This window comes from Saccostrea cucullata, unplaced genomic scaffold, assembly GCF_032062105.1.
Source record: "Saccostrea cucullata isolate Sc308-1 unplaced genomic scaffold, CSIRO_AGI_Scuc_v1 ctg34, whole genome shotgun sequence".
Taxonomy (NCBI): domain Eukaryota; kingdom Metazoa; phylum Mollusca; class Bivalvia; order Ostreida; family Ostreidae; genus Saccostrea; species Saccostrea cuccullata.
Genome location: NW_026933012.1, coordinates 382,235 through 406,921, shown reverse-complemented (window position 1 = coordinate 406,921; position 24,687 = coordinate 382,235). Strand labels below are relative to the sequence as shown.

Genomic DNA, 24,687 nt, shown 5'->3' with positions numbered 1-24,687 from the left:
ATTCCACACGTCCGTAAGTTGTAAAATAAAATGAATGTTTTGCATTCGACAGATACAGAACAGCTAAAACAATCCTGAGTTTGTTTATTTGAATGTATGCCCTACGCCCTACGAGAAGGGCACCAGCAGTTACCAATGTGACTTGTTGTAAATTTTCAAATTTACTGTAACCGGTATATTCAAAATTTACCTGAAAGATCGAAGACGACAAAGTCTTTAGCACTGTGCTCGGCTCTTATCGTCATCGATCAGTGAGAGTTCTTGTTCTAGACAGAATCTACTTGATCAATACATAGGCTCATGGCTGGTGTGGCCAGTTGACAGGGAATGCTAAGAAGAGGAAACAAAGCTTCTGATCCCATCTCTGGTGTTTAATTGGGTATGTGTACCATATTCACGATTTGTTAATCCTGGATTTATCTCTAACCTTTTGCAATTTACATAATCTTATTTGAAGAACTCAAATCCTGTTTCTAAGGATAACACGAGAGACAGAAATTAACCTTCCAAAAATTTCTCATACTTATCAGTTTAACAAAGAGTCATAAAAATAATTTTGTAATTATTAAAGATATTACATATTTTTTATCATAAATTTCAGTAAAATTGAAAGATATGCGGACTCTTGTGCAATCAACCGACTTTATCAACAGTTTTAGCGGAATCAGGAAGTAAACCAATATACTAGACTAGTACATGTACAAACAAGTTTATTATAAACAGAAATTTGTAAAACTATATCATTGGTTAAACTCAACATGAATGACTTTCCATATAGTTAGTATGTTTTAGAAATATATTTATTAAAGACTGTTTTAATTCCTGAGACACTTATTTCTGTTAAAAGCACGTTGTCCCCAATAATACATAATACAAGTATATACACAAGGTACAGTTTAACGTTTCTTCATTTGCAAAAAGGAATAAGTATCCTGAATTTTTACACTTTATATTAAAATATATTTTTCAATTTAATACACATACACATCTGCCAGTTACTATTTCTATCTGCTACAAAACTATTTCTGAACAAAGTTACATCATGGCACAATTATCATATAGCGAAATGTATTTTGAGCAAGAGCGATAACACGAGATGGCTAATTTTGATCCAATACGGCGGTGGTCACTGCAGTATTTATTCCACATTTCCCTTGTCCACGTAGCATTCGGAAGTAACCCTTCTCACCCCACTTAGGACCCCACGAGTTTTTGATTTTCCAATAGTCTTTGGTTCCAAAAATAGATTTTTCTGTTCCGAAACCCACCAGCAACACAGCTGGAAAGAAAATACCATTTTTAACCAAGTGTAGTTAAGATTTTAGTGCAATTGGATTTATTTTATTTTCAATATTATTTCAAATTTTGCAGTTCAATAAAATGAACCCTTTTTTGAATTACAGAGGCAAGAAAATCCTACCATGATCCAAACTTTTTGGGTTACAGACAAAGGATGGCGGATCAAAGATTCCATGATGGTAAAACTGAAGAAGCTCAGCATTAAGGGCCACAGACAATGGTCCCAGCTTTATGAGCTGCTCAGCAATTGATGTCTCATTCTGCAATATAATTGATTATTCCATTTTACCCTTCTATAGTCTCTTTTAACTGACAGCTATTGAAAATATCATTTAACTTTATAAAAAAAAAATTGTTCACATAAATGTAATTTTTTATGTTCACACATAAGATTTTTTAAATTTTTTATTTATTTATTGTCTGTTTTATTTACTCTTTTGTTTTATCAAATTTTTTTTTATAATTTAACTTTCGAAATTTCACTCTTTAAAAAAATATGAGTGTACATTTTGAATTATTTTGCATAAGAAAAGCCTCTACAAAATTTCATTTTGTTTGAACATTACCTCATCAATAGCTTTCCAGGACATTACTTTTAAGCCTGGGTGGAACTTGCTGACGTCTAATTTTGTGACACAGCTTTGACTCATATTACAGTAGGGTATGGGTGGGCCACAGAGTGTTGTGTTGTAGCCAGGGGCGGGGCAAACCTCACATGTGCCTGGAGCGCCACCTAGACCGGAACAATACCAGTAATCTTCCCAGGTTTCCAAACCTCCCTAAATATAAAATATTAAAACTCTCATATATATCTACAACTGAAAATTGTCTAATATCTACAACTGAAAAAGCCGTGTTGAGTTTTAATCGGGCATTTCTTGCGTTGGATCGGAAGTAATTAAAATTGGCCTATCTGTAAGAACTTTTACTGCAGGTCATCACAAATCTCTTACCAAATTTAAAACGACATACACCTATTGATTAATTACCCTAGGAAAAATTAAAACGAACAAGAAATTTGTCAATAGGATACGACTATCCTGTCAAAGGTTCAATACTCATGTAACACGATATTTGCATTAGTGTGTGAAGATTGTATCTTAAATTGCTTTTTTAGCTGTGTTATATAGACAAGAAAAAGTGTAGTCAATGGCCATTCGAAAGGTCCAATTAAAATGAAACTGAACATATAAAAAATTTCACTAAAATGAACATCAAATCTCTTGAAACTTGTAAATAAAAGACAAGTGGTCTAACCAGGGTCAAGGATTGATACACTAAAAACATACATAAATGAGATTTGATAACATACCTTGATTTTTTAAAAGTGAACTTAGTACACATTTGAGAAAAGTAAAGTCACAGTGAAAAATCAAAGTTAAAATGTTGTTTCACTATAAAAGCTTTGAACTATATTTAAAAGCATACGAATTTTCAGAAAATTACCCGGTATCTTCATCAGTTTCTTTGAAACTGAGCTATATGAATAATTTAGAAGATAAGGGCTAGGTCAATAGAAAAGTCAAAGCCAAACAATAGATTGTTCAAAGAAACTTTCTAAAAAGTATCAGCAAATGAAGTTTGATAAATTTCTTGACAAAACTGATCAACTTATATAGGTCTCATCAATCTGTATCAGAAAAAAATATGAAAGTCCTAGCTCTCAATGTTCAAAAGTTTAGCCAAGATTAAAGTATTTTTCAAGTAGGTCAAACTCCAAGGTAAAGGCGAAACATACTTAAACCCAAGTAAAAGTCTTATTATAAGAAATATATATCGTTCAAATGTTATGGCTAAGGTGTTTAAGTTTGTTAAATGTTGCTGAAGTGGGTCAAACTGTAACACCAAGAGCTCAAATATATTGGTACACAATTAAAGGTCTTGTAATAAGGAAGACACCTATGAAACCTATAGTTCTAACAAGCAACAATTTGCATCAGCAAATGTGGTTAAATAAACAATATCTTGAAATTTTGTTTGAAACCTGCTAAACACATTTTTGAAACTTGTTTTGAAATGTGATGTCAAGGTCAAGGAAAAGTAAATTTGTTGATGCAGAAAAATAGCTTTCATCCACACGGATCAGCATATGAAGGAAGGATAAACAAGCTAATTCAGAGAATTCGTGTCCCCCGCTTAGGGAAAAAGTCGGATCCCCCTGACTGAATTAGTAGAATTATTAAATGTATACATGTATACTTATGCAAATAAAATACATTTATGTCAATATGCGTATAAAGATTAGATTGTGTGTGAAATTCTTTTTATATGGAATATTTATCACACTGTAATAATGATTTTATAACCTTAAATTTTTCTGTTCACATGCTGAATACTATCATTAAAAAAAAAAGAAAATTAAAAAAAAAAACAGGATGCCTAGGACCTCTCACTTATGAAACGGGAGACATACCACTAGACCATCGCTTTAAATGTTGTCGCGTATATGCAGAAGTGAAGTCACATACCTGTATATATTCATGCTCGATATTGTCAAAATTTTATACAATCCATGGTGTTTGATTTATTTAGCCTTTATTAAACAGTTCTAATAGATGTTATAAGCCGCCGAGAACCTGTTTTATGCGAAATAACTCTCCGCATGCCCCTGTGCTAAAAATAGCGACATGTAATACAATAAATACTAATATATCGAGAGGTCCTAGAATTTGTATGAAATTGCATAAGCAAAATCTTCTTGAAATATTATGTTACACACACACAGAATGAATAAATTTACGACCTTGAACTTTGACCTTTTGACCTCAAAATATTTTCCCTAGGCCACAAGTTGTTATGTAAAATTTCATTGCAATAGCTCAAAGGGTTCTCGAGATATTGTGGAAACGAAAGTGTTATAACAGACAGAATTTGCTTATTTATAACCTTGACCTTTGACCTTTTGACCTCAAAATCAATAGAGTCCATAGGGAGTTGTGTGCTAAATTTCATTGCAAAAGCTCAAAGGGTTCAAACGAAAGCGTTACAGACAGCTGTTAATAACTTTTCAAGCGGGGGACAAAAATATAGGTGCCTAGGATTAAAACTGACAAGAGGTATTTAAACAAAACGTTCATTTATAAAGGTCATATCTAAGATAAACCCAATGACAATTAAATTCAAATATTATTTTTCTCATATATTCCAAGCTCTCTGATTCGCTCAAACTTGATCACATGATCAATTATATAACAGCATACATGTATAGACTTGAGTTACTATTTATAGATTCTAAAATGCATATCGACTTAATGCTTTTAAAAAAGGATATAATTTTCTGTAAAACAACATTTGTGCTGAATTCAAACTAGCTTAGACAGAGTATGACTTGATTTTTCTAAAAAAAAAAAAAAAAAGATTGTACTTCAACTCTTTATTATAATTGCAATGTTCTGTAATAATAAGTAAGACATTACGATGCCTTGAAGAAGAATCTACTTTATGTTAAAACAAAATAGATATGTTTTTCAAAAATCGATACAAAACTTAATTAGACAAATTAACCTTTTAAAAAGGAAATCCCCTAAATTACCCCACCGGTACACACATTACAATAAACAGATTAATTGATTTGGATCTCTAGTCTCTCAGTGTTAAAAAAATACAAGAGAGGAAACTTATGGTTGATTTAGTAAATCTTTGTAAAAAAAAAATAATATAACAAATGTAGCCTTTTAATTCGGTCAATCCATAGATATATTGACTTCACAGAAAAGCATATCTGTGAAGTCGATATATCTATGGATCAACCTCATCAAAGGCTATATTTATATAATATACATACCGCTTTCATGACATACTGATACGCTAGAAAGGGCCAACCTCCAAAAACTCCACAGTCCGCCTCACCCCTAAAATATTATAGAATATTTCGAACTTGATACAATGGGTTATATACTAGTTTATACATAAATATATTCTTCTATAACTAGCCAGGGTAAATTAAACATTTTAAACATTTAAGCTTTTATTAAAACCGCTTACTATAATATTATCGAGTATAATCTGGTTTGGGTCAGTTTACGCCTTATAATCCGCGAAGCGGATTATAAAAAAGCGTAAACTAAGCCAAACCAGATTATACTCGATAATATGGCCAAGAATTAAAGTCATTCCTTATAATTTAATTTTAAAATAATTAAACAACTTTTGATGTAAAATTGTGTTGCTTTTTATCAGTTTAAATTTACCGCGCAATAATACAACCGCAGTAACGGAAGTGATTTGAAGCGAGGGGATTTAACTGATTAGATCTATGATGTTTGTTTACATGAAATTGTTGAAGGTACATTTATTAAATCTAAATTTTCCATTGAATTTGAAAATCAATTATACAAAATGTTTTGCGTTCCTTTTTGGAAATCAACCAATGAGAGGCGAGAATACAAACAAAATTAAATTATTTGAATTTGAAAATCACTTTATGGAGGAAATTCTTATTCTTAAATTGTTAAAAATTTTATAAGTAAAATCTTTACAAAAAGAATGCTACTCAGCTCGTTATATTTAAGTCAGCTTTTACACCTCATTTATCTTTATATGAGAGTTTACATACTTTGACTTTAATGTCCAAATGACAAAATGTATGTCATTATTTATTTATTACAATAACATATAATACAAAGTAATCAATCTCAAAAGTCCATTAAGCAGTACAAAATAGGAGCAGAGCAAACACGGATCTCCGAAACATCAAAGGTGGGACCAGGTGCCATCGAGGAGTGAGCATCCTCTGCCGACTGGTCACACCCGCCGTGTGCTCCTTGTCATGATCAGGAAATAACGAAAAAACCGTCGACATATAATGGGCTAACAACTAGTATGAAAAACGTCTGTTAGCATTTGGCCTTATGATAATTCAATTGTATTTCCTGACAAGGTCATTTATAGGTCGACCATAGAGCTTACAAGATAATAACTTTAAAAGAGACTGCTGATATTCTTCCTTCAGCAACTTGTTTTTCAAAAACTTACCTCGTTTTAAACTTTGTTCATACGTAGAGCATACTCTTGCGGATCGAATCAACTGAGAGATATAAACCCCGTATATACACAGGAGATGAAGGTAAGTAAGGGAAGTTGACGATCTAAAAGTTAGTCATCTCTTTTGTCGTAAAGCTTGGTTGTTAGATTACCATTCACATCTTATCAAGTAAAATATCTAAATATGAAACCGATGTGTTTCTGTGGTTTCTGTTCTCTATAGTATTTTCATTTCAAGCTCACTGGGATATATCGTATGGACATAAGAATGGCAAAAACCATTGTTAATTGACAAATACGTCATTGATAAATCTAAATGTCGAGTTGAAGGCCACAAAGAGTGCTTTCTGTTTCCACGTACTTAAGATTTTGGAAAAATTCTACTTAATATAAATACAGAAAAGGTCTGATTATAAAGGTGTGTAATTGGTAATCATAAGATATCCAATACTAGTAGACTGTTGGAAGACCTGGTCTCCAAAAACTACATAGATATTGTTAATCAGAAACTCAAGCATCTTTTTAATATCAACGTTAGAGTACTTGTGTGTACCATCAGAATGTTTTTCACAAAATAATTTGCAAATACTGTGAATTGCTAATTTTCGTGGGGGTTTAATTTTCGTTATTTTTTAGGTATGGGGTGACCCATGAATTCATGCCCATCACGAAATGTAAAGGATGTATTCGCTTTGACAAAAGAATTGACCTATAGGAGAGAACAAATTCCCGGAAAAAGTGGCATTCAAGTATTAATCTTTCTTTGTTGTTTTCTACTGTATATATGTCTAAATTTTTCAAATTTGTATTTTAAACCTTAAATTCATCATTTACAACTTTACAATAAACCTCCAAAGTTGGCTGAAACACCATTTTGTCCGTTAAAGCGTTAATTTTTGCATGAATTTTGGCCTAAAAGTCCTTCAGGGCAGGCCTGCCCCTAAATAAAATTGTGATATTTTGATAGGTAATGATGTAAGAAATATTTAAATAGGATCTTTTTTTATGCCATATATAATTCACAAAAAACCTACAAAAAAATAAGGAAACCTGATTTTGAAAATCTGCTTCAAATGATACCAATCATTCTCATAGACGGACTAGCTCAATTGATATATGAGTTGGTTTTACACCGTGAAATGCTTCTTTTTTAAGTCGCGGGTTCGAATCCACCTGGCACCACACTTTTAAACTTTTAAATTTCGCCTTTTGAAAGACTATTTTAATTTTTTTTAATAGACTTGTGTATTTTCCTTCAATTATCTATCCTTTATGTATGCCCATTCTTGTTACAAGAAAAACTAAAGAGATGTCAGATCGTAACAATCAAATGCACAGTTGGCACTGGCAGTCAGGCGGAACAAACCTCAGAAGAAACACTTTCTCCGAGGACAAGAATAACTCACTCTGTTACTCAATGCAGGTATTCTTGGAAGTATTGAGCTGCGACGAATTTCAATTGTATATATTCCTTAGAATTTAATCACAATGATTTTGGCTACATATATCAGTAACTGTACTCCCTTGGATTTCATTCAGGCCTATATAATTTGCACACATTAATGACGTGTTTTATGGTATCCACGGATAAATAGCATAGACATACAGAATAGAATTTCAGAGACAGTAGACATTACCATTATGCATAATGAGAAGTAAAGACAAATATCAATTATTACATTTAGAGATAACAAACTCAGAAAATCAATGAAAGGGTTTCTTCTACCTCTACTCACTGAAATAATATTTAGGAAAAAACAAATTGTTAAGTGTATTCAGCCTAATGTCATTAATCGGAACGGAAATCGACAAGCTTTTTGTAGAGAAAAAAACCAAGCCCGGTCCTATAGGTCAAATCCCTATTTGTAATGAAGTGATCCTTTCCATATGCACAACTACAAATAAGTTCTTTATCTACGAAATCAAATCCCCATGAACCAACATTTTTTCCTCAAACCACGAAAATTTGACCCCATGAAAATATGTGATTTTAGAATGACAAGGTAAGTGAATCTACAAGCTCCACTATCAAAGAGCCTGGACTTTAATTTATCGTGGGGAATAGTTGTATATAAGGTTGAAAAGTTTTCATGCTGTTTATGTTGTTGATTTCAGTAAAATTTTGTGATTCCAATGCTCCAAAAATTCCTTGGAATATCCAACTATTTAAATATATTATTGCACAGTACTCTTCAAGTTTCTCCTTCTCTACTGTTAATATCTCAGTGAGGAGTAAATAGAGATGCCTGGCAGAACAATTACTGAAACCCGTTAAGTATCTTTGTTTGTACGGATTTTAATGAATTTTCGGAACACAATATTGATATGGTTAGCCTACTTCATTTTGTTTGTTTGGAATATTCAAAACTGATACATGATTTTGAAGAATTCCTTCCGTGCATGCATTCATTACGGAAAATCAAAGAGAGGAATCAAATTCCAACTTTGATTTTTTTAAATGCATCCTAATTTGTAGATAATAAATTGTTATATAACATAATTTGTAAATTATTCTAATTGTTCTACTTTTATTATCCAACGTGCGTTTCTTAAACTTATCAAAGGTAAAATGTAATATTATTTCTGTATATATCATTCAGTTAAATTGTAGAATAGCGACTGTCAACTTCTATATTCGCTGGAGATTTTATTACACTACTAACGCTTATTAAAGCCAAAATATAACCTTCAACTCGCTTAATTGGACATTTGGACGAGCACTTACCAAATCCTGTTGGTAAGCATAAAATGTTAAATTACAATTCGTGGCTTTTGCTGCTTAACTTAACCGATAAGCTACCCAGATAAGTGTTTAGCAAATTGTTCAAATAACGAGTTTCTAAATCTTTCTTCTCGAAATCTAATATTTTTCTGGAAGTGATTTTAACCTTCAAAATTACTTTTGTCAATTCAAAGCATAATATCGCACAATATTTTTTTACCAGTACTATTTAAAAACACAATTCCATTTATCAAAGAATCGATTGTACCAACTTTGAATGATATTGTGTAGTGTATCAACAAAATTCAATTCGAAAATATATTCTTTAAAGCAATAAACTTGTTAACAACTAAATATTTAAAAAATACCCATACACATTTACAAAATGCACCTTGCAAGTTGGAACTTTTAATATGTCCCTATAAAAACTATCGCAAACGCAAATAATTAAAATCAAAGCCGTAAATCACACCCGTTCGTTGGAGCGTGATTGCTTTACGTAAAACCTTTCTATCAATGCCATGTTAACCAATAACATATTCAGATGGACAACATTGGATCCTGACACGAGATTTCTCTTATATTAACGTGGATAATAAAGAATCAGACCAAACATAACCTGACACATATCTTCCTACAGCTCGGGTCAAGGTAGCATGACTATAAATTCTTAATTATCTGCTAGGCGATTTCCGAATTTAATACAAATATGATGTCTAATAAGTTAATAAGATATACATGTACAAAATATAATCTGCAAGTGAATTAATATAATGTTCCCATAAATTATTGAGAATTTTTCTATGATACATTTATCTTAAACAAAAACGGATTAATTTAACTTTACTATTTTATTTAATGACATTTCTTCTGATTTCTAATGATACATGCAATTTTCATGGATAGCCTCCCATTTATATTATATGCGTCCTATATTGTCCGCTGATGTTTAAAATTACTGCGTTAAAAAATGGAAAACCTATAGTAGCCACGTATTATATTAAGGAATTGTTAAATCTTGCAATTTTTCTGAAACACTTAGTAATATATCATCATCTACTTAGTATTATGTGGTATAAAATATTAAAAAAAGAAGAGGAATTCAATTTAAGAAAAGAGTTTGTAGGTCTATATTAACTAACATTCACATATCTAAGAAAGATTGGATATCTGCTCCAAAAATAACACTAAGTGTAGATAAATGGGATTTCATTCCTAGCCCTAGTAGCTCTTTTCTTCTACCGAATTCTTTTCCACTTTTAAATACTTTGTTCCACGTGAATCAACAGTAGACAGTGGAATACTCTGTGCTTCTGAAGAATTGATAGTTTTTTAAAATCATAAGTATCGACGATGGGCTTTCTTTTTTTTTTAAATCAGTCTAAATATAAGCAGTAAACCGAAAGACTGCAAAGAAAATGGTTAAGTATTCACGAAGACTGCATATAAAATGAATAAGAAGTAAGTATTGTCTTTTGATAAATAACTATAGCCCTCGGTGTAAGCATTGTTAACAACTTATAGAGTGTAACTCACTTTGGGACATCCTCCATCCCATCACAATCCACAATCTGCTCCACAGAAAAGTTGGTCAGAGGTTTCCCCATCATTGCCCATTGTCCCTCTATGTTACCAATAGCGCTGAAATTCACCCAAAATTAAATTAATCTTTATATACATATTAAATATATTGTCTTGTACTATTTCATGCTCTTAGTCTGTGTTACACTAGCAAAACAAATCTATGATGGTAAATCTTTGGGCTAAATATTTGTTACCTATAAATTCTGTATTGCAATATATATACTACGATCATTTCCAGTGTGGTGCGATATGTATTTTCTTACAAAATGTCATTTTCTTATTATTAACTTCCACCGACATGCAGAATATACATGGCTATACATAATAAATGACAAAGAAAAATGTCTTGATTTAATTATGTTTTGAAATATTACACTTTTGCCTTACTGTCGCACTATTTTTCATATATTTTTATCCAAATATTTTTTCCATAATATAAAAAAGGTTCATGTTCTCATGAAATACCATGAGAGGAGTATGAATATTTCCATTGTGATGTGATTGAAGTAAACAAAAATAGTTCACTTTTTTTCTTCAAAAAAGATCGTTGAATGACAAAAATATGTGGCAAGTCATCAAAAAAATAATGTAAAAATAAGATTTTGAGAATTCATGAGTTCATATGAACTACACCGCTTCACACCTGCATGCAATGAAATATGAAGGCATGAAGCGTCGTAGTTCATGTCCTCATGAATTTCTCAAAAAATAAATTCATCTCTAAAAATAAATCCTTTGTCTTAGCATTTTGTCTACATATTGGTACTACAAAAATGTATGGCAACACGTTATTTTTATCATCGTAAAGCAATAAATGTTTATTTTTGGCAACAATCGTCTTTGTTATAATAATCAAACAAGAATGTGTAAATATATGATGTGCATGTGTGTGTTTGAAAAGAGAGGGATAATCAGGTACCAATTCCCAAGACATTCCCAAGACATTGATAGCAATCTGTAAGATGACATGCTCAGTACAAACAAGAGGTTTATGGATCACTTTACTAACCCGAGTCACTTTGGTCCTGCTGCAGGTGATCTTTGAATTTTTCCTTTTTATTTTGATACATTTGAAACAATATTGTACAAGTGGACCTAGCCTAACCTTAACATTATTTAAAAAAAAAATTTTTTTTGCCCATCAATATGAAATGGTGTGAGGCTGCTACTTTAATATTTTTTTTGATTTAACATCCTATGTATTCAATGCAAAACTCTGCGGCCTTTACTGTAGCTCCACCCTATATAGTGAAAACAACAAACATACGGCGAACAGTTTACAAATGTGTGAGTTCTATAGTTTTGTCCACAATAAATAAAAACCCCGAAATATTGACAGAATAAGGAGACGCTATTCCTGTTGCACTGATCACGTGACTTACCTGAAAGCCCAACATGACCCGGCAGCACCTGCAATAAAGAACAAATAATCGATGTGGGTAACCACGAAGTATCGCATTTGTCATCTTAACAAAGCAGCAGAAAAGTTTGGTTTTGGTTTTTTGTTTTTCACTGCCGTATAACTGACCATGACCTCAATATTACGAATATTTATTAAGAATTAGGTATGATATTAAAAAATTATCTTGAATTCAAATTATTCAAATTTTTATATCAGAAATACCTTAAAAATAATAAAAGTGTCTCATTACTAAGAACATTTTCAGCAGGTTCTCTCTCTCTCTCTCTCTCTCTCTCTCTCTCTCTCTCACGAGCACTGTACCTATTTGAACAATTTCTTTGGGCCATTTATCTTTTAAGTTGCATGTACGAAATACAAAATTGATGGCATGAAATTGGCAATATTGTGTGAATTTACGTAAGAATGTAAAGCATAGAAAACCAATAGAAAAATTGCTTATATAGACATGGAAAACCATTTGAATTGTAAAGGTACAATTAACCAATAGAATACACATTAAATATGTTTAGGGGGATCTGTGACAAATATACAGTATATAAAAATTATAAATGTTGATTTTTTTTCATATTCAAAAATCGATATTTGATATAAAAAATAATTTTCTAAAAAAAATTATTTTTTTTAAATTGAAAAATTATTTTTATCTGATATCAAAAATAACTTGGAATTCTTGATATCAAAAATTAATGTTTTAATATCAATAATCCTTATTCTTAATATTTAAAAAAAATGGTGATTTTCTTTTTATCAGAAAATTGATTCCTGATATCTAAATATCATTTTTCTGTAATCCAAAAATCGTATTTTTAATTAGAATAAATGAGTAAGTATTCTTTTTTCTAATATCAAAAAGGTTTTGCAATTCTTTATATCATAATATTAATATTTTGATATTAATTTTTCAAATTCTTAATAATGTAAAAGGAAATATATTTAAAAATGTGGTTTTTTTAAATTTCTTGATATCAACATATCATTTCTGATATTAGAAACTTTATTTTTTTGATATCAGAAAGGACAAGATAGGGAAACGGCCGAATCTTACCCCTAATTAATTAGATGTAAAAAACAGAACACAGGCAAAATTGTGATAGTTTGTAGTTAAGAACTTAAAATGATGCTTGCTTTAACACCAGCACTTATTTGGGTTCAAAGCTTACACGGAGGTCACGAGAGGGTGCAGAAGTAGGACATTAATTTACTCGCTCAATTCTGGTGGAATTTCATTATACTTGTGATACTTTTCTCTTATGAAAACTTATAGCACAAGCTTGCCTATCTGAGTTTTTCACACATAAACTGTATTTGATACTAGTGTTTAAAATATATAATTTGGTAGATAGGCAAGCTTGACGTTCTCTATGATTTTCGAAACAGTGTGCTGTCAAATCTAAAAAAAAAAAGTTGCAAAAAAATGAGAAAAATCGAAAAATTGACATATTTTCTGACCTCTCTGTATATTCCAAAACTTAGAACTTATATTCATTTTGTGGCAGGATGACAACAAGTTTTTATTGATAAATTGTTTCATCATTCTAAAAGACACCCAAAATCAGGGACCAAAAAGAGGACTAAGCCTATCCTTGTCTTTGTTTCCTTTTTATTTTTTTGACATATAAAATATTTTGTATTTTCAGATATAGAAAATCGATTTTTGATAGAAGAAAATAAGACCCCATAAAATTGTGATCGGACTAATGAATGCTCCTTGTGGTGCAACCTTCATCTTTCCACCAGAAATCAGCAGGCATGTTCACGAAGCTATCTTAGGACTACGGTGTGTCCTAAGAACGTCTTAGGAAATGTCCTAGTCTTAAGTCAGTTTCTCGAAGCTTTCCTAAATTTAGGAACTTGCCTAAGTTTTTCCTAACTTTAGGACAAAATAAAGCTTGTCTTAAGATCATCCTAAGTTTGTTGTGATGCTTTTGATTTTGAACATTGCAAGTATTAACGACAATTTCTTGTTTCTCAGCAGTCCGTGTATGATCTGTGAATTTATACAAATAATTAAAAATGAAATGATACAACATATGTTGCAATTTTCGATACTTTTAATACAGAGATGATATTTATATTTTCCACATTATCAAGAATTCACATGAATATCGCACTTGAAAATTTCAATTTTTTTTTTATCACGTTATACAGTTTTTCAGGTTAAGAAGGGGGGAAATATTAATTAAATAAAATTTTCGGAAAAAAGCTTTGACATAAAAATAAAGAAAACGTTTCATTCAGAAAAACATATTTAATACACGTATGTGTTTTGGGGGAGGGGGGATGGGTTATTCGTTAATTAAAAGTGAAGGTGGGGATGGACCGATCATTTATCAAAACTTCTATCATAGATTAACCGGTTGGGAGTAAATACAAAATTTAGAACAGTTGTCATTCAAATATTTAAACTATAGAGAGTTCCAATATTCAAGAAAAAAAAAATAGTGATTTCTTTGTTTGAAATTTTTTTTTCGTGTCCTACAAAATTCATTTTATTTTTAATCAGCTTATTTATCAAAAAATGACAGAGACTTTTATAATACTTTACATACGCGTCGGAGGCATGGGGTGTGGGGTGGCTAATTGAAAGTAGGGGGTGGGGGCTAAACCAACAGAATAAGTAAACCCTAATTTTCAATGCCAATATTATGTCTATCTTTGCAAAAAAAAGTTGGGGCGGGATAAGCCCCCCCGAGCGCCCCCCCCCCCCCGGTTCTGACGCCTACATGTATGCTTTATATCACAATCATCATCAAGGTAATGTGAGGTTAATAATATTTTTTAACTATAAATCTTACCTATAATTTGTTTATTTCAATACGATTTACAAGCGGTACTTAATATCTTATTATTTTTTTTTTAAAAATGCAAACATCAAAATATACTGAGGTCACATGTACATGTAAATGGATTTCCTTTTTTTTATGGCTTAAAATGTCTCCAAAATTTCATATTTATCGATATAATATCTTAGGAATAATCTTAGGACAAATCTTAGGAAAGTTTCATGAACATGCCTGCAGTTGTATACCTCTAGATACATGTAAGCAGATACATGAATAACAAAGGTTCGTTATTGTTCAAAATTTTGTGATCTTGCGGTCCCTATTATTAACTTTCCAAATCACATACAATTTAAATTTCATAATTCTTAAATATATCATGGATAACAAAAACGTAAAAAAAAAAAAAAACTATATTAGCAAATTATTCAGGATGCTATTTTTTCTTCTTTTAAACAATGCTTAACAAGTATTTGTCTTAAATAAATAGAATAAACCAGGACCATCGAATATATTACTTAAATAAACGTGTTTTAATGCATATTTGCTAATCTCTGTTATTTTTGCCTCTGTGAGGAATTATAATGTAGGCTATATGGAAAATCAAACTTTATTACGGAAAATTCGTCTAAATTCTTTCATTAAAAAGTTGAAAAAACAACAAAGTCGAGAAAGCAGACCAGGAAATATGGTTCAGCGATTTTTCTTCTGCAGGCATGTTCATGAAACTTTCCGAAGATTTGTCCTAAGATTATTCCTAAGATATGACTTAGAAGAAAGTTAGGAACATCCTAAGTTCAACTTAAGACATATCATAAGATGTATCTCGATGTTAACTTAGGAAGATCTTAAGTTACGACATCCTAACTTACAATGAACAATTGTTTCTTAAACATTTATCGATAACTATGAAATTTTGGAGACATTTATAGCCAAAATAAAATAAAAAGAAAGGAAATCCATTTACATGTACATGTGACCTCAGTGTATTTTGATGTTTGCATTTTTTTTAAATTATAAAATATTTAGTACCGCTTGAAAATCGTATTGAAATAAACAAAGTATAGTTAAGATTTATAGTTTAAAAATATGATTAACCTCTCATTACTTGATGCTAGACATAATATAAGCATTGAAAATTAGGGTTTACTTTTCCTGTTGGTTTAGCCCCCCCCCCCCCGAACTTTTAATTAGCGATCCCACTTTCAGTTTGCTTTCGATGCCTATGTTAAGTATTATAAAAGTCTGTGTCATTTTTTGATAAATAAGCTGATTAAAAATAAAATGAATTTTGTGGGACACGAAAAAAAAAGTATTGTCAAACAAAGAAATCACTATTTAAAGCCAACATTTTTTTCTTGAATATTGGAACTCTCAATAGTTTAAATATTTGAATGACAACTGTTATAAATTTTGTATTTACTCCCAACTGGTTAATTCAGAAATTAGAACATGTCAATAGTTCCATTATCTCGTAAAATTCCACGTAGTATGCTAGGTAATCGGGTTGGGGGAGTTAGGGGTTGGGTTGGTCCCTCGTTATTTTCCGAAAGTAAGTTTATTGCTATTAATCTATGATAGAAGTTTTGATAAATGATCGGTCCATCCCCACCTTCACTTTTAATTAACGAATAACCCCTCTCCAACCCCCAACCCCCCAACACACATACGTGTATGTTTTTGTGAATGGAAACTTTTCTTTTTTATGTCAGTTTTTCCCCCAAAATTTTAGTTTTTGTTAATTTAATTAATATCCCCCCTTCTTAACTTGAAAAACGGTACAACGTAATAACTTTTTTTTGAAATTTTCAAGTGCGATATTCAGATGCTTCTTGATAAGGTGGAAAATATAAATATCATCTCTATATTAAAAATATCGAAAATTGTAACACATATTGCAAAGAAGAGGCTTTTTGGTAACATTTCTTTTTTAATCATTCGTGTAAATCATAAGCTCATACACGAACTGTTGAGAAACAAAAAATCATGAGAAATTGTCGCAAATACTTGCAATGTTCAAAATCAAAAGCATCACAACACACTTAGGATGATCTTAGGACAAGCTTTATGTTGTCCTAAAGTTAGGAAAAACCTAGGCAAGTTCACAAATTTAGGAAAGCTTCGAGAAACTGGCTTAAGACTAGGACATTTCCTAAGACGTTCTTAGGACACACCATAGTCCTAAGATAGCTTCGTGAACATGCCTGCATGTCAATAAAATAGCTATTATTTATGTGAAAATTCTTCGTCATTTCTACTTTTTTTTTTATATCAGAAATTATATTTTTTTTATATTTACAGCTGTATATATCAGTTGAATTTCTGATGACAAAAAAAATCATTTTCTGATATGAGAAAATCAGATTTTTGATATCAGATAGGACCTACATTTTTGGAAAGAAAGAAGTTATAAAGAAACAAGAGGCCAACGGGCCTTATAGGTCACCTGAGCATTATGCAACAACTTTCCAGTTATTGAATTTGATTCATGTTTTAAGCCAGATGCTATATGGCATTCACAATTTTGAAAGAGGCACCACTGGTCATCATAACAATACACTTAGAAGTTGCTTAGCTTGGTTACTGAATACCCATACGCAGGGTAGGGGAACAAAAATGCATTCCAACTAATCAGTAATATTCAGCAATAAACAGTAGTGCTCCTAACACTGTGACAAAAACCCCTGACCCTAGGTCCACACATTGCACAAATTTTAAAAAGGCACCCTTAAAATTGCCTATCAAAAAATAAATAAATGTTTTATAAATACAAAGGAGCAGATTTCAAACAATTAATTCATTTTCAGTATATAAGTATAGCCCCTCCCCCCCCCCCAACACTGACCCTGGGGCCTTGAAATTCACAATTCTGCAAGATTAGGGCCCTTGCTCATCATAACTATATAGGTAGTTCATCTGCTTCATACCCAGAGACAGAGAAGAAAATTTTCAAAGATTTAATGTATTTTCACTACATAATCAATACAGCCCCGCCCTAACACCAGAACCCCTGACCCTGGGGCCATAAAATTCAAAATTTTAGAAGAGGCATTCTTCCTCATCATAACTATGTACTTAGTTAGTTTATTTAATTCCTAGGAGCAGAGAAGAAGATTTTCAAAGAATTCATGTATTTTCAATATATAATCAAACGAGCCCTGTCCTAACACATGATGAGAGCCCCTGACCCTGGGACCACAAAATTCACAATTTTGGTAAAAGCACTCTTGCTCACCATAACTATGCACTTAGTTTGTTTATTTAATACCTAGGAGCAGAGAAGAGATTTTCAAAGAATTCATGTATTTTTACTATATAATCTATAGAACCCCGCCCTAACACCAGAACCCCTGACCCTGGGACCATAAAATTCACAATTTTGGTTGAAGTACTCTTGATCATAATAACTATGCACTTAGTTTATTTAATACCTAGGAGCAGAGAGGAAGATTTTCAAAGAATTCATGTATTTTTATTATAATCAATATATATATAAAATTCACAATTTTGGTAGAGACACTCTTGCTCATCATAACTATGCACTTAGTTAGTTTATTAAATACCTAGGAGCAGAGAAGAAGATTTTCAAAGAATTCATGTATTTTCACTAGAGCCCCCCCCCTAACACCAGAACCCTTGACCCTGGGGCCATAAAATTCACAATTTTGGTAGAGGCACTCATTCTCATCATAACTACATGTATGTACCTAGTTGGTTTATTTAATACCCAGGAGCAGAGAAGAAGATTTTCAAAGAAATAATGCATTTTCACAATATAATCTATATAGCCCCACCTAGCACTAGAACCCCTTACCCTGGGGCCATGAATTTCACAATTTTGGTAGAGGACTCAATGCTGATTACAATCATGCAAACAGTTTGACTGCTTGATGTCCTGGAGTAAAGAAGAAGATTTTTAAAGATTGTATTAATTTGAGTGGTTTTGGCCCCACCCCTCAGGCCCCAGGGGGGCAGGGATCATGAAATTCACAATTTTTGTTCCCCTTCACCCATAGATGCTTTGTGCCAAATTTGGTTGAAATTGGTTCAATGGTTGCAGAGAAGAAGCTGAAAATGTTTAAATGTTAACACACGACACACTACACACAACACACAACACACGACGCACGACGACGGACGAAAACGGATAGCAATAGGTCACCTGAGTTTACTCAGGTGACCTAATAAAGGCGATGATAGGACTTGCCATGTAGCAAATTCCTCCAACAAAGGAACTGGATGAAAAGTAAGACTCCCCATCCCCTCTTTTTTAAATACATAATTGTGAACTTACTGCGCTATGCCTATAGATTTATTTCTTTTCAACATATTTGATATTAATGATTATGCTAATAAGTAATTAAATTTATCAATTTCCAGTATGATTCCGTCACCTTGATCCTTGATTGCTGTGACTTTGTTTTGGGTTGACCAATCGAATGAGTCAGGGAGAGATCCAGACCTTGAGCTCCTTACATATCTATAAACATAAATATCAATATTAAGTTCCAGCATGAACAGGAAGGACTCAAACAATTCATTTAATAAAACGGAAAATAAAAACCCAGACAATATTGTACGTTTGTTATATGAAGTTTAATCATGGTCATGAGAAAAAAAAAATTGGGACCAGACATTATATTTTTCGGATTACTGTCAATTAATTTATTTAACAAAGCAATTAAAGGTCAATGCTAAAGCATGGACTGTTTTTGTAAACAAACAAATGAGGAAATGTTATTTTTTTTCTACATACATGTGTTCTTGCTAAAGGCAAACATTTATTCATGTCTGACAATGTATTAGGTCGTGTTAATCACTAGACAAACGTTAACATTACCAGTTTACTTGTTGTTTTTGTACGTGTTACAATATATAAGACGTGCCGAAATTCCTTTTATCTGTTAGAGTCATAATTACAAAATATTGTTCATTTATTTCTGTAAAGTGCTTTCAAACACTCACTTTAATTACCATTAATCTACATTTTAAAAGCCCAATGACACTTGCATCACGTGAATTAATCATTCTATATTACCTTTCTTTTTCAAAAACTGGCGCCCTTCTTTTGGGCATTAATACTGTTTTGGAAAATTCCTTTTGACTTAAATCTGCCAGATGGTTCAAGCCAAAGACCGTCTTCCCCCTGAAACGAAATGTGTTTAACAGTTAGGGCACGTGCAATTTTTTGCATTGCCTGTTAAACTCGCAAAGAAAAATAAATCTGTCTCAACGTTTTACATGCATCTCTCCATGAATGATGAACAAATAAGAAACGTCATGCCCTAAACGAAAATCAAAGTGGATTTTTTTTCTATGTACAGAGAAAATTAGCCATCATCGAAAGTAAATGAAGAAAAAAATCATTAACATACATGTACATGTAATTTGGATACGACCAGAGATCACATTCACTGAACACTCAGAGTTCTTATCTTAAAAATTAAATAAAAGGAAATATTGGAATTCCTTACAAAGCTATACTGCTTTGGAAAAAAAAAATAATCACTAGGTTCAAAATTAAATGACAATTTGTGACACAAATTCTGAAAGATTAGATGAAGTAATGGTTGTCACCTCTCTTTTATCATTTTTAGTATGGGTTCCATAATGCTTGCGTACCATTATCTGTTAAAGACTTTACTGTAAAATGTACATGCTTTGATGAATTTACCTAAACATTGCTTCACCATTGCTATCTTGACTACAGTGTACTGTATATTTTATGTTAACAGAAGGCAGAGTTGTTTCTTTTTATTAAATATATAAAATCGCTCGAACAGGCAAAAAAAATTCTACTGTTGTAGCAAAATATATATTTGGGCTTCCATTGAATCGAAGATTTTTTAAGGTGAATTAGCGTAAGATCAGACTTTGATCATTTATTGATTGATTCCTGCCAGAGATCTGACGAACAGGTGATTGATGACATTAAACATGTGATACATGATGTCAATCACCAGAAAGGACAAATTCTCACTATTTTCTAACATCTGGACAATTACGAAAAGTATTCTTTCAAAAATAAAAAATAAAATAATTCATTCAAGAAATATATTCAAAAAGTAAATTTTCGTTCTTGTCATCGCCGAAATGCTGTATATGCTGTTGTAAGAAATATATCGTATTTCTCACCTGTATGTTTTTCCCTATAAATTTTACCGATGAAGAATTTAATAAAGGCATAATGGATTCGAGCTGCCAGTAACCCAGTTCAAACTCCATAAGGACAAATAAAATACCAGACAAGAACACTGACCCTACCAAAACAAGGGTGAACAGATGTGGATTAACTAACTGCTGAGAACTTTTGTCAAAATATCTTCTATTATACTGATTTACGTAAAATGTAAAAAAGGACATGATATTTCAAAATAAATCCCTGGGCCACAACGCTCACTTGAGTAAACTTTTCCCCAAACTTTATAACTTTACAACTTTGCATATTAATATGTTAATATGATTTTTGAGGAATTCTGCTCTTCTAAAGAAGATTTTTTTGTTTAATTTCCTAAGTATTTATATATGGTCCATATAAATCTGAATGCTGACCAGTTTGAGGATACCGGTATATAAATAATGTTTTCTACTTGTAACAATACTTACTCAAACATAACGTTGAGTTCGTTTATGACTTTCAGATTTTCCATGAAGACCTTGAATTTTCTGCCTTCTATTTCCTGATTTCTGTACTCTTTGTTGTGCTCCTTTTTCCACATTCTACAAACAACCAAATAACCAAAAAATTGGGCCACACAGTACAGTTTTGACCCATAAGGTTACGCCCCAACCCCTACCCAACCCACAGAACACCATTATAATATTTCATGTCAGTAAATAAGAAACATCATTTTATTTTTATTTTTCAAAAACAGTACAATTTATAAAGAAATATTAAATAATACTGCCCTTTTCAGAGTTTTATATATGTAGTGTGTTCTTACTGAAAGATTTTCAATGCGGTCTCTGCATCCTCGGGGTATTTTTCACAACTGAAAATAAATTTTAAAAATATTAAAACTCTTTGAATAATTTACACTATTTATGCATAAATGATCTCTCATATTTTTCCTAACGGTACCGTTATATAGTAATGCTGTAATAAAATTTAGTTATGAAGATTTGACCTAACACACCCCCTCCCCCGAACCACCACCACCACACACACTCACACAAAACAGGGTCGTCATTTTCAGGATTTGAAAACCCCCTTTTTTCTTTTGCAATTTTTTTTAAAGTTTACAACTCCCCCCTTTTCAAAAAACGATACTATACATTCCTGAACACATTGCACATAGATTAATGGCTACTCTCGCAGTCGTTGTGCTGTACGTTTTTTTTTAAGTTAGCAGTATTCTATCGCTTGTTTCTGTAAGCCCCGTGGAACCCAGGGCTAGCGCATAGAAGGGGTGAATACCCCCCCCCTCACTTTTTCCGAGTGTAGTGTCTGTAGTAAATCTGTAGTTTGTACGTTTTTTTTAAATTTTGTATATTTTCATTTAGATGCTAGATGCTTCCCTCCATCCCCTGACCACCTTTTATTGCTGTAATGGCGAGCGCAGGCAAATTCAGGCATTTAAAACAGTTTCGGCAAAGGCCAACCTCCAACCTCCTCTTTTTGTCGAGTTTATCATCAAAACCGCGTTGCTATACGTGGGTCTATTTGTAAGATATAAATAAGTACTTTCTTATAGTCCGCAATTGGTCTTTTAACTAGGTAACTAATGAGTTTGGTTACATAAATTGTGTATTGAAATGCACTTACTATTGCCTCAGTCACATGGCAAACGCATGTGACCTTCATTACTGCCTAATGATTTATATAAGAAGTAAACGTTAACGACACTATATTTCTCCGACAACATTAAGACTTTAAATTGTCTTTTCCTCATTTTATCTTTTAAGTTATTTTTTTTAATTGAAAAAATATTTTAATTTGGGTATGGGGGTGTTTTTCTACTTTAAAAAACTCAAAATAACAAACAACAGCAAAAAAAAAAAAAAAAAAAAAAAAAAGAAGGAGAATTTTTACTATAGTAAGTACAGTGTATTTACCTTGTAAATTAATAAATAAAAAAAAGATTAACAGTCTATTCAGTTGGTTTGCAGCTAGGTTATTCAGGATATTGATTAGAAAAATAAACTGGCATGTGCGAAATTCCAACTTTCTACATCAAATGCTAGAATACGTGTGAATAAAAACTCAGAAACGGAACAAAATCACTGGTGCATATATTTACAGATTCTCCATGTTTCAAGGAAAAGTGCCATAACTTCCTTCAACTGAGTTAAAAAAGAAACGGTCGCCAGGAGGCAAATGTTGTTGGAGACAGAGAGTTAAAATATTGCGAAAAAAATTATAAATACTAAGTAATTAAAAATGTAATATTGCATAAGTATTTTAAATCGCGACGGTGGATTATAATAAAATGCCTCTTCATTTATACATGTACATATGATATTGTTTAAAATTATTTATTAATTTATTCGAAATCATTATTTTTTACATGTACTTATTTTCGTGAAATCAACATAGTAAATGTGGAGTTATTTACTAGAATAAGCATGTTCAGTTAAATATGGAATTTTTTTTTCGTTTTACACCTTCAAAATTATTTTAGGAGACTTCTGTTTCTGCAAACAAGAGCAAAACGCAATCCCCCCTTCTTTTTTTTTACATACGGAACGATTTAATCCAATTTGTCAATTCTAAGCAAGAGGAGAATTATTTTTTCTACATTTTTATTTTATTTTTCTGGTTAAAATCACATGTTAATATCATATACAACTTTTCTCATTTATATCAGGATTTATGCCTTTAGATAGACTCGTACATCGTCTGTAAAACAGTGGTCAGCAGGATTTTTTTTACAACAAAGTTTTATAAAACACTTATGAGACTATTAATATCATCACACCTCGGTAGCCAAGGGTGACGACCCTCTCCTCATCTGGTCACACTTGACTTCTCTACTTCTGAGAATTTCTTTGTTTTATTTTTATATTCTTATAACGGAATCTGGAAAATATCAGAAAAATTTCTGCAGCTATAATTTATAAATATTGTTCAAGAGAACCCCCACTTTTTAGCAATTTTATAAAGGAATTCAATTTAAACTACTTCAACTTGAAGGACGATAAATACTTAACATTAGAAATTATACGTCACACTTCAATTTTTATTATTCCTGCCTTTTTTGTAGTTTATTGTTTCCGTAAAAATGAAAAGTGGATTATGTCAAGTGTCTACATAAAGCAGGACTGCATGCCAGGATCGAAAAAAATAATCAGGTTGTCACCTTCGCCTGACCTGCAGACTTTTCTATAAAACATTACCCCAACCTCCCTCCCTTTTTCCAATACACTAGCATTAGTACATCTGTATTTATATGATGTATGCCATGATTACAAGACAATAAACAACGTTGAGACGTGTTATATAACCCGTATAAGAACGACTAAAATCTGTCCGGACGTCGGTCGCCATCAATCATCGTCAAAGTTCGGCCGATCTGGGGCGAACTGCAATAAAATACCTCACATCGTCCCCCGTTCTAAAAGACTCCAAAGATAGCACAGACGCATGCATGTACATATTCCTGATAATTTTTTAATATTGGAATTTTAAAAAAAATAATAATTAAGGAATTATTACCTTATTAGTTGTGAGACAGTGACCCAGAGCAGGAAAACCGCTAGAATCCGGGATGTCATCCTCTGAAAGCACTGGGGTAAGATCTACCTATATATAATGGAAATTAATTAATGTCAACTGAATGAGAATATTACTAGCGGTGGACAGATTAATTCTTTTCAAAATGTCTCATGCATATACTGCACCGTGCGTTACCGTGTACAGTATTAAAAGTGTGTCTGTGGCTTGCTTTATCTATGAT

The 24,687-nt window shown here is 31.9% G+C and overlaps 2 protein-coding genes across 2 annotated transcripts in view; one reads left to right on the top strand and one right to left on the bottom strand.

The window, feature by feature from the left end:
• Positions 1-24,687, top strand: part of LOC134236909 (protein SCO1 homolog, mitochondrial-like) — a 176,459-nt gene that overhangs the window by 63,231 nt on the left and 88,541 nt on the right. The window lies entirely within an intron of this gene.
• On the bottom strand, positions 694-24,569 carry LOC134236907 (cathepsin L-like). The gene is made up of 11 exons (XM_062719074.1): positions 24,447-24,569; positions 21,736-21,783; positions 21,398-21,511; positions 19,830-19,937; positions 19,186-19,271; positions 11,971-11,998; positions 10,541-10,645; positions 5,084-5,150; positions 1,866-2,078; positions 1,421-1,559; positions 694-1,279 (listed from the first exon to the last, which is right to left on the bottom strand). The coding sequence occupies exons 1-11, from the start codon at positions 24,503-24,505 to the stop codon at positions 1,101-1,103; spliced, it is 1,146 nt and encodes a 381-aa protein (XP_062575058.1). The 5' UTR covers positions 24,506-24,569; the 3' UTR covers positions 694-1,100.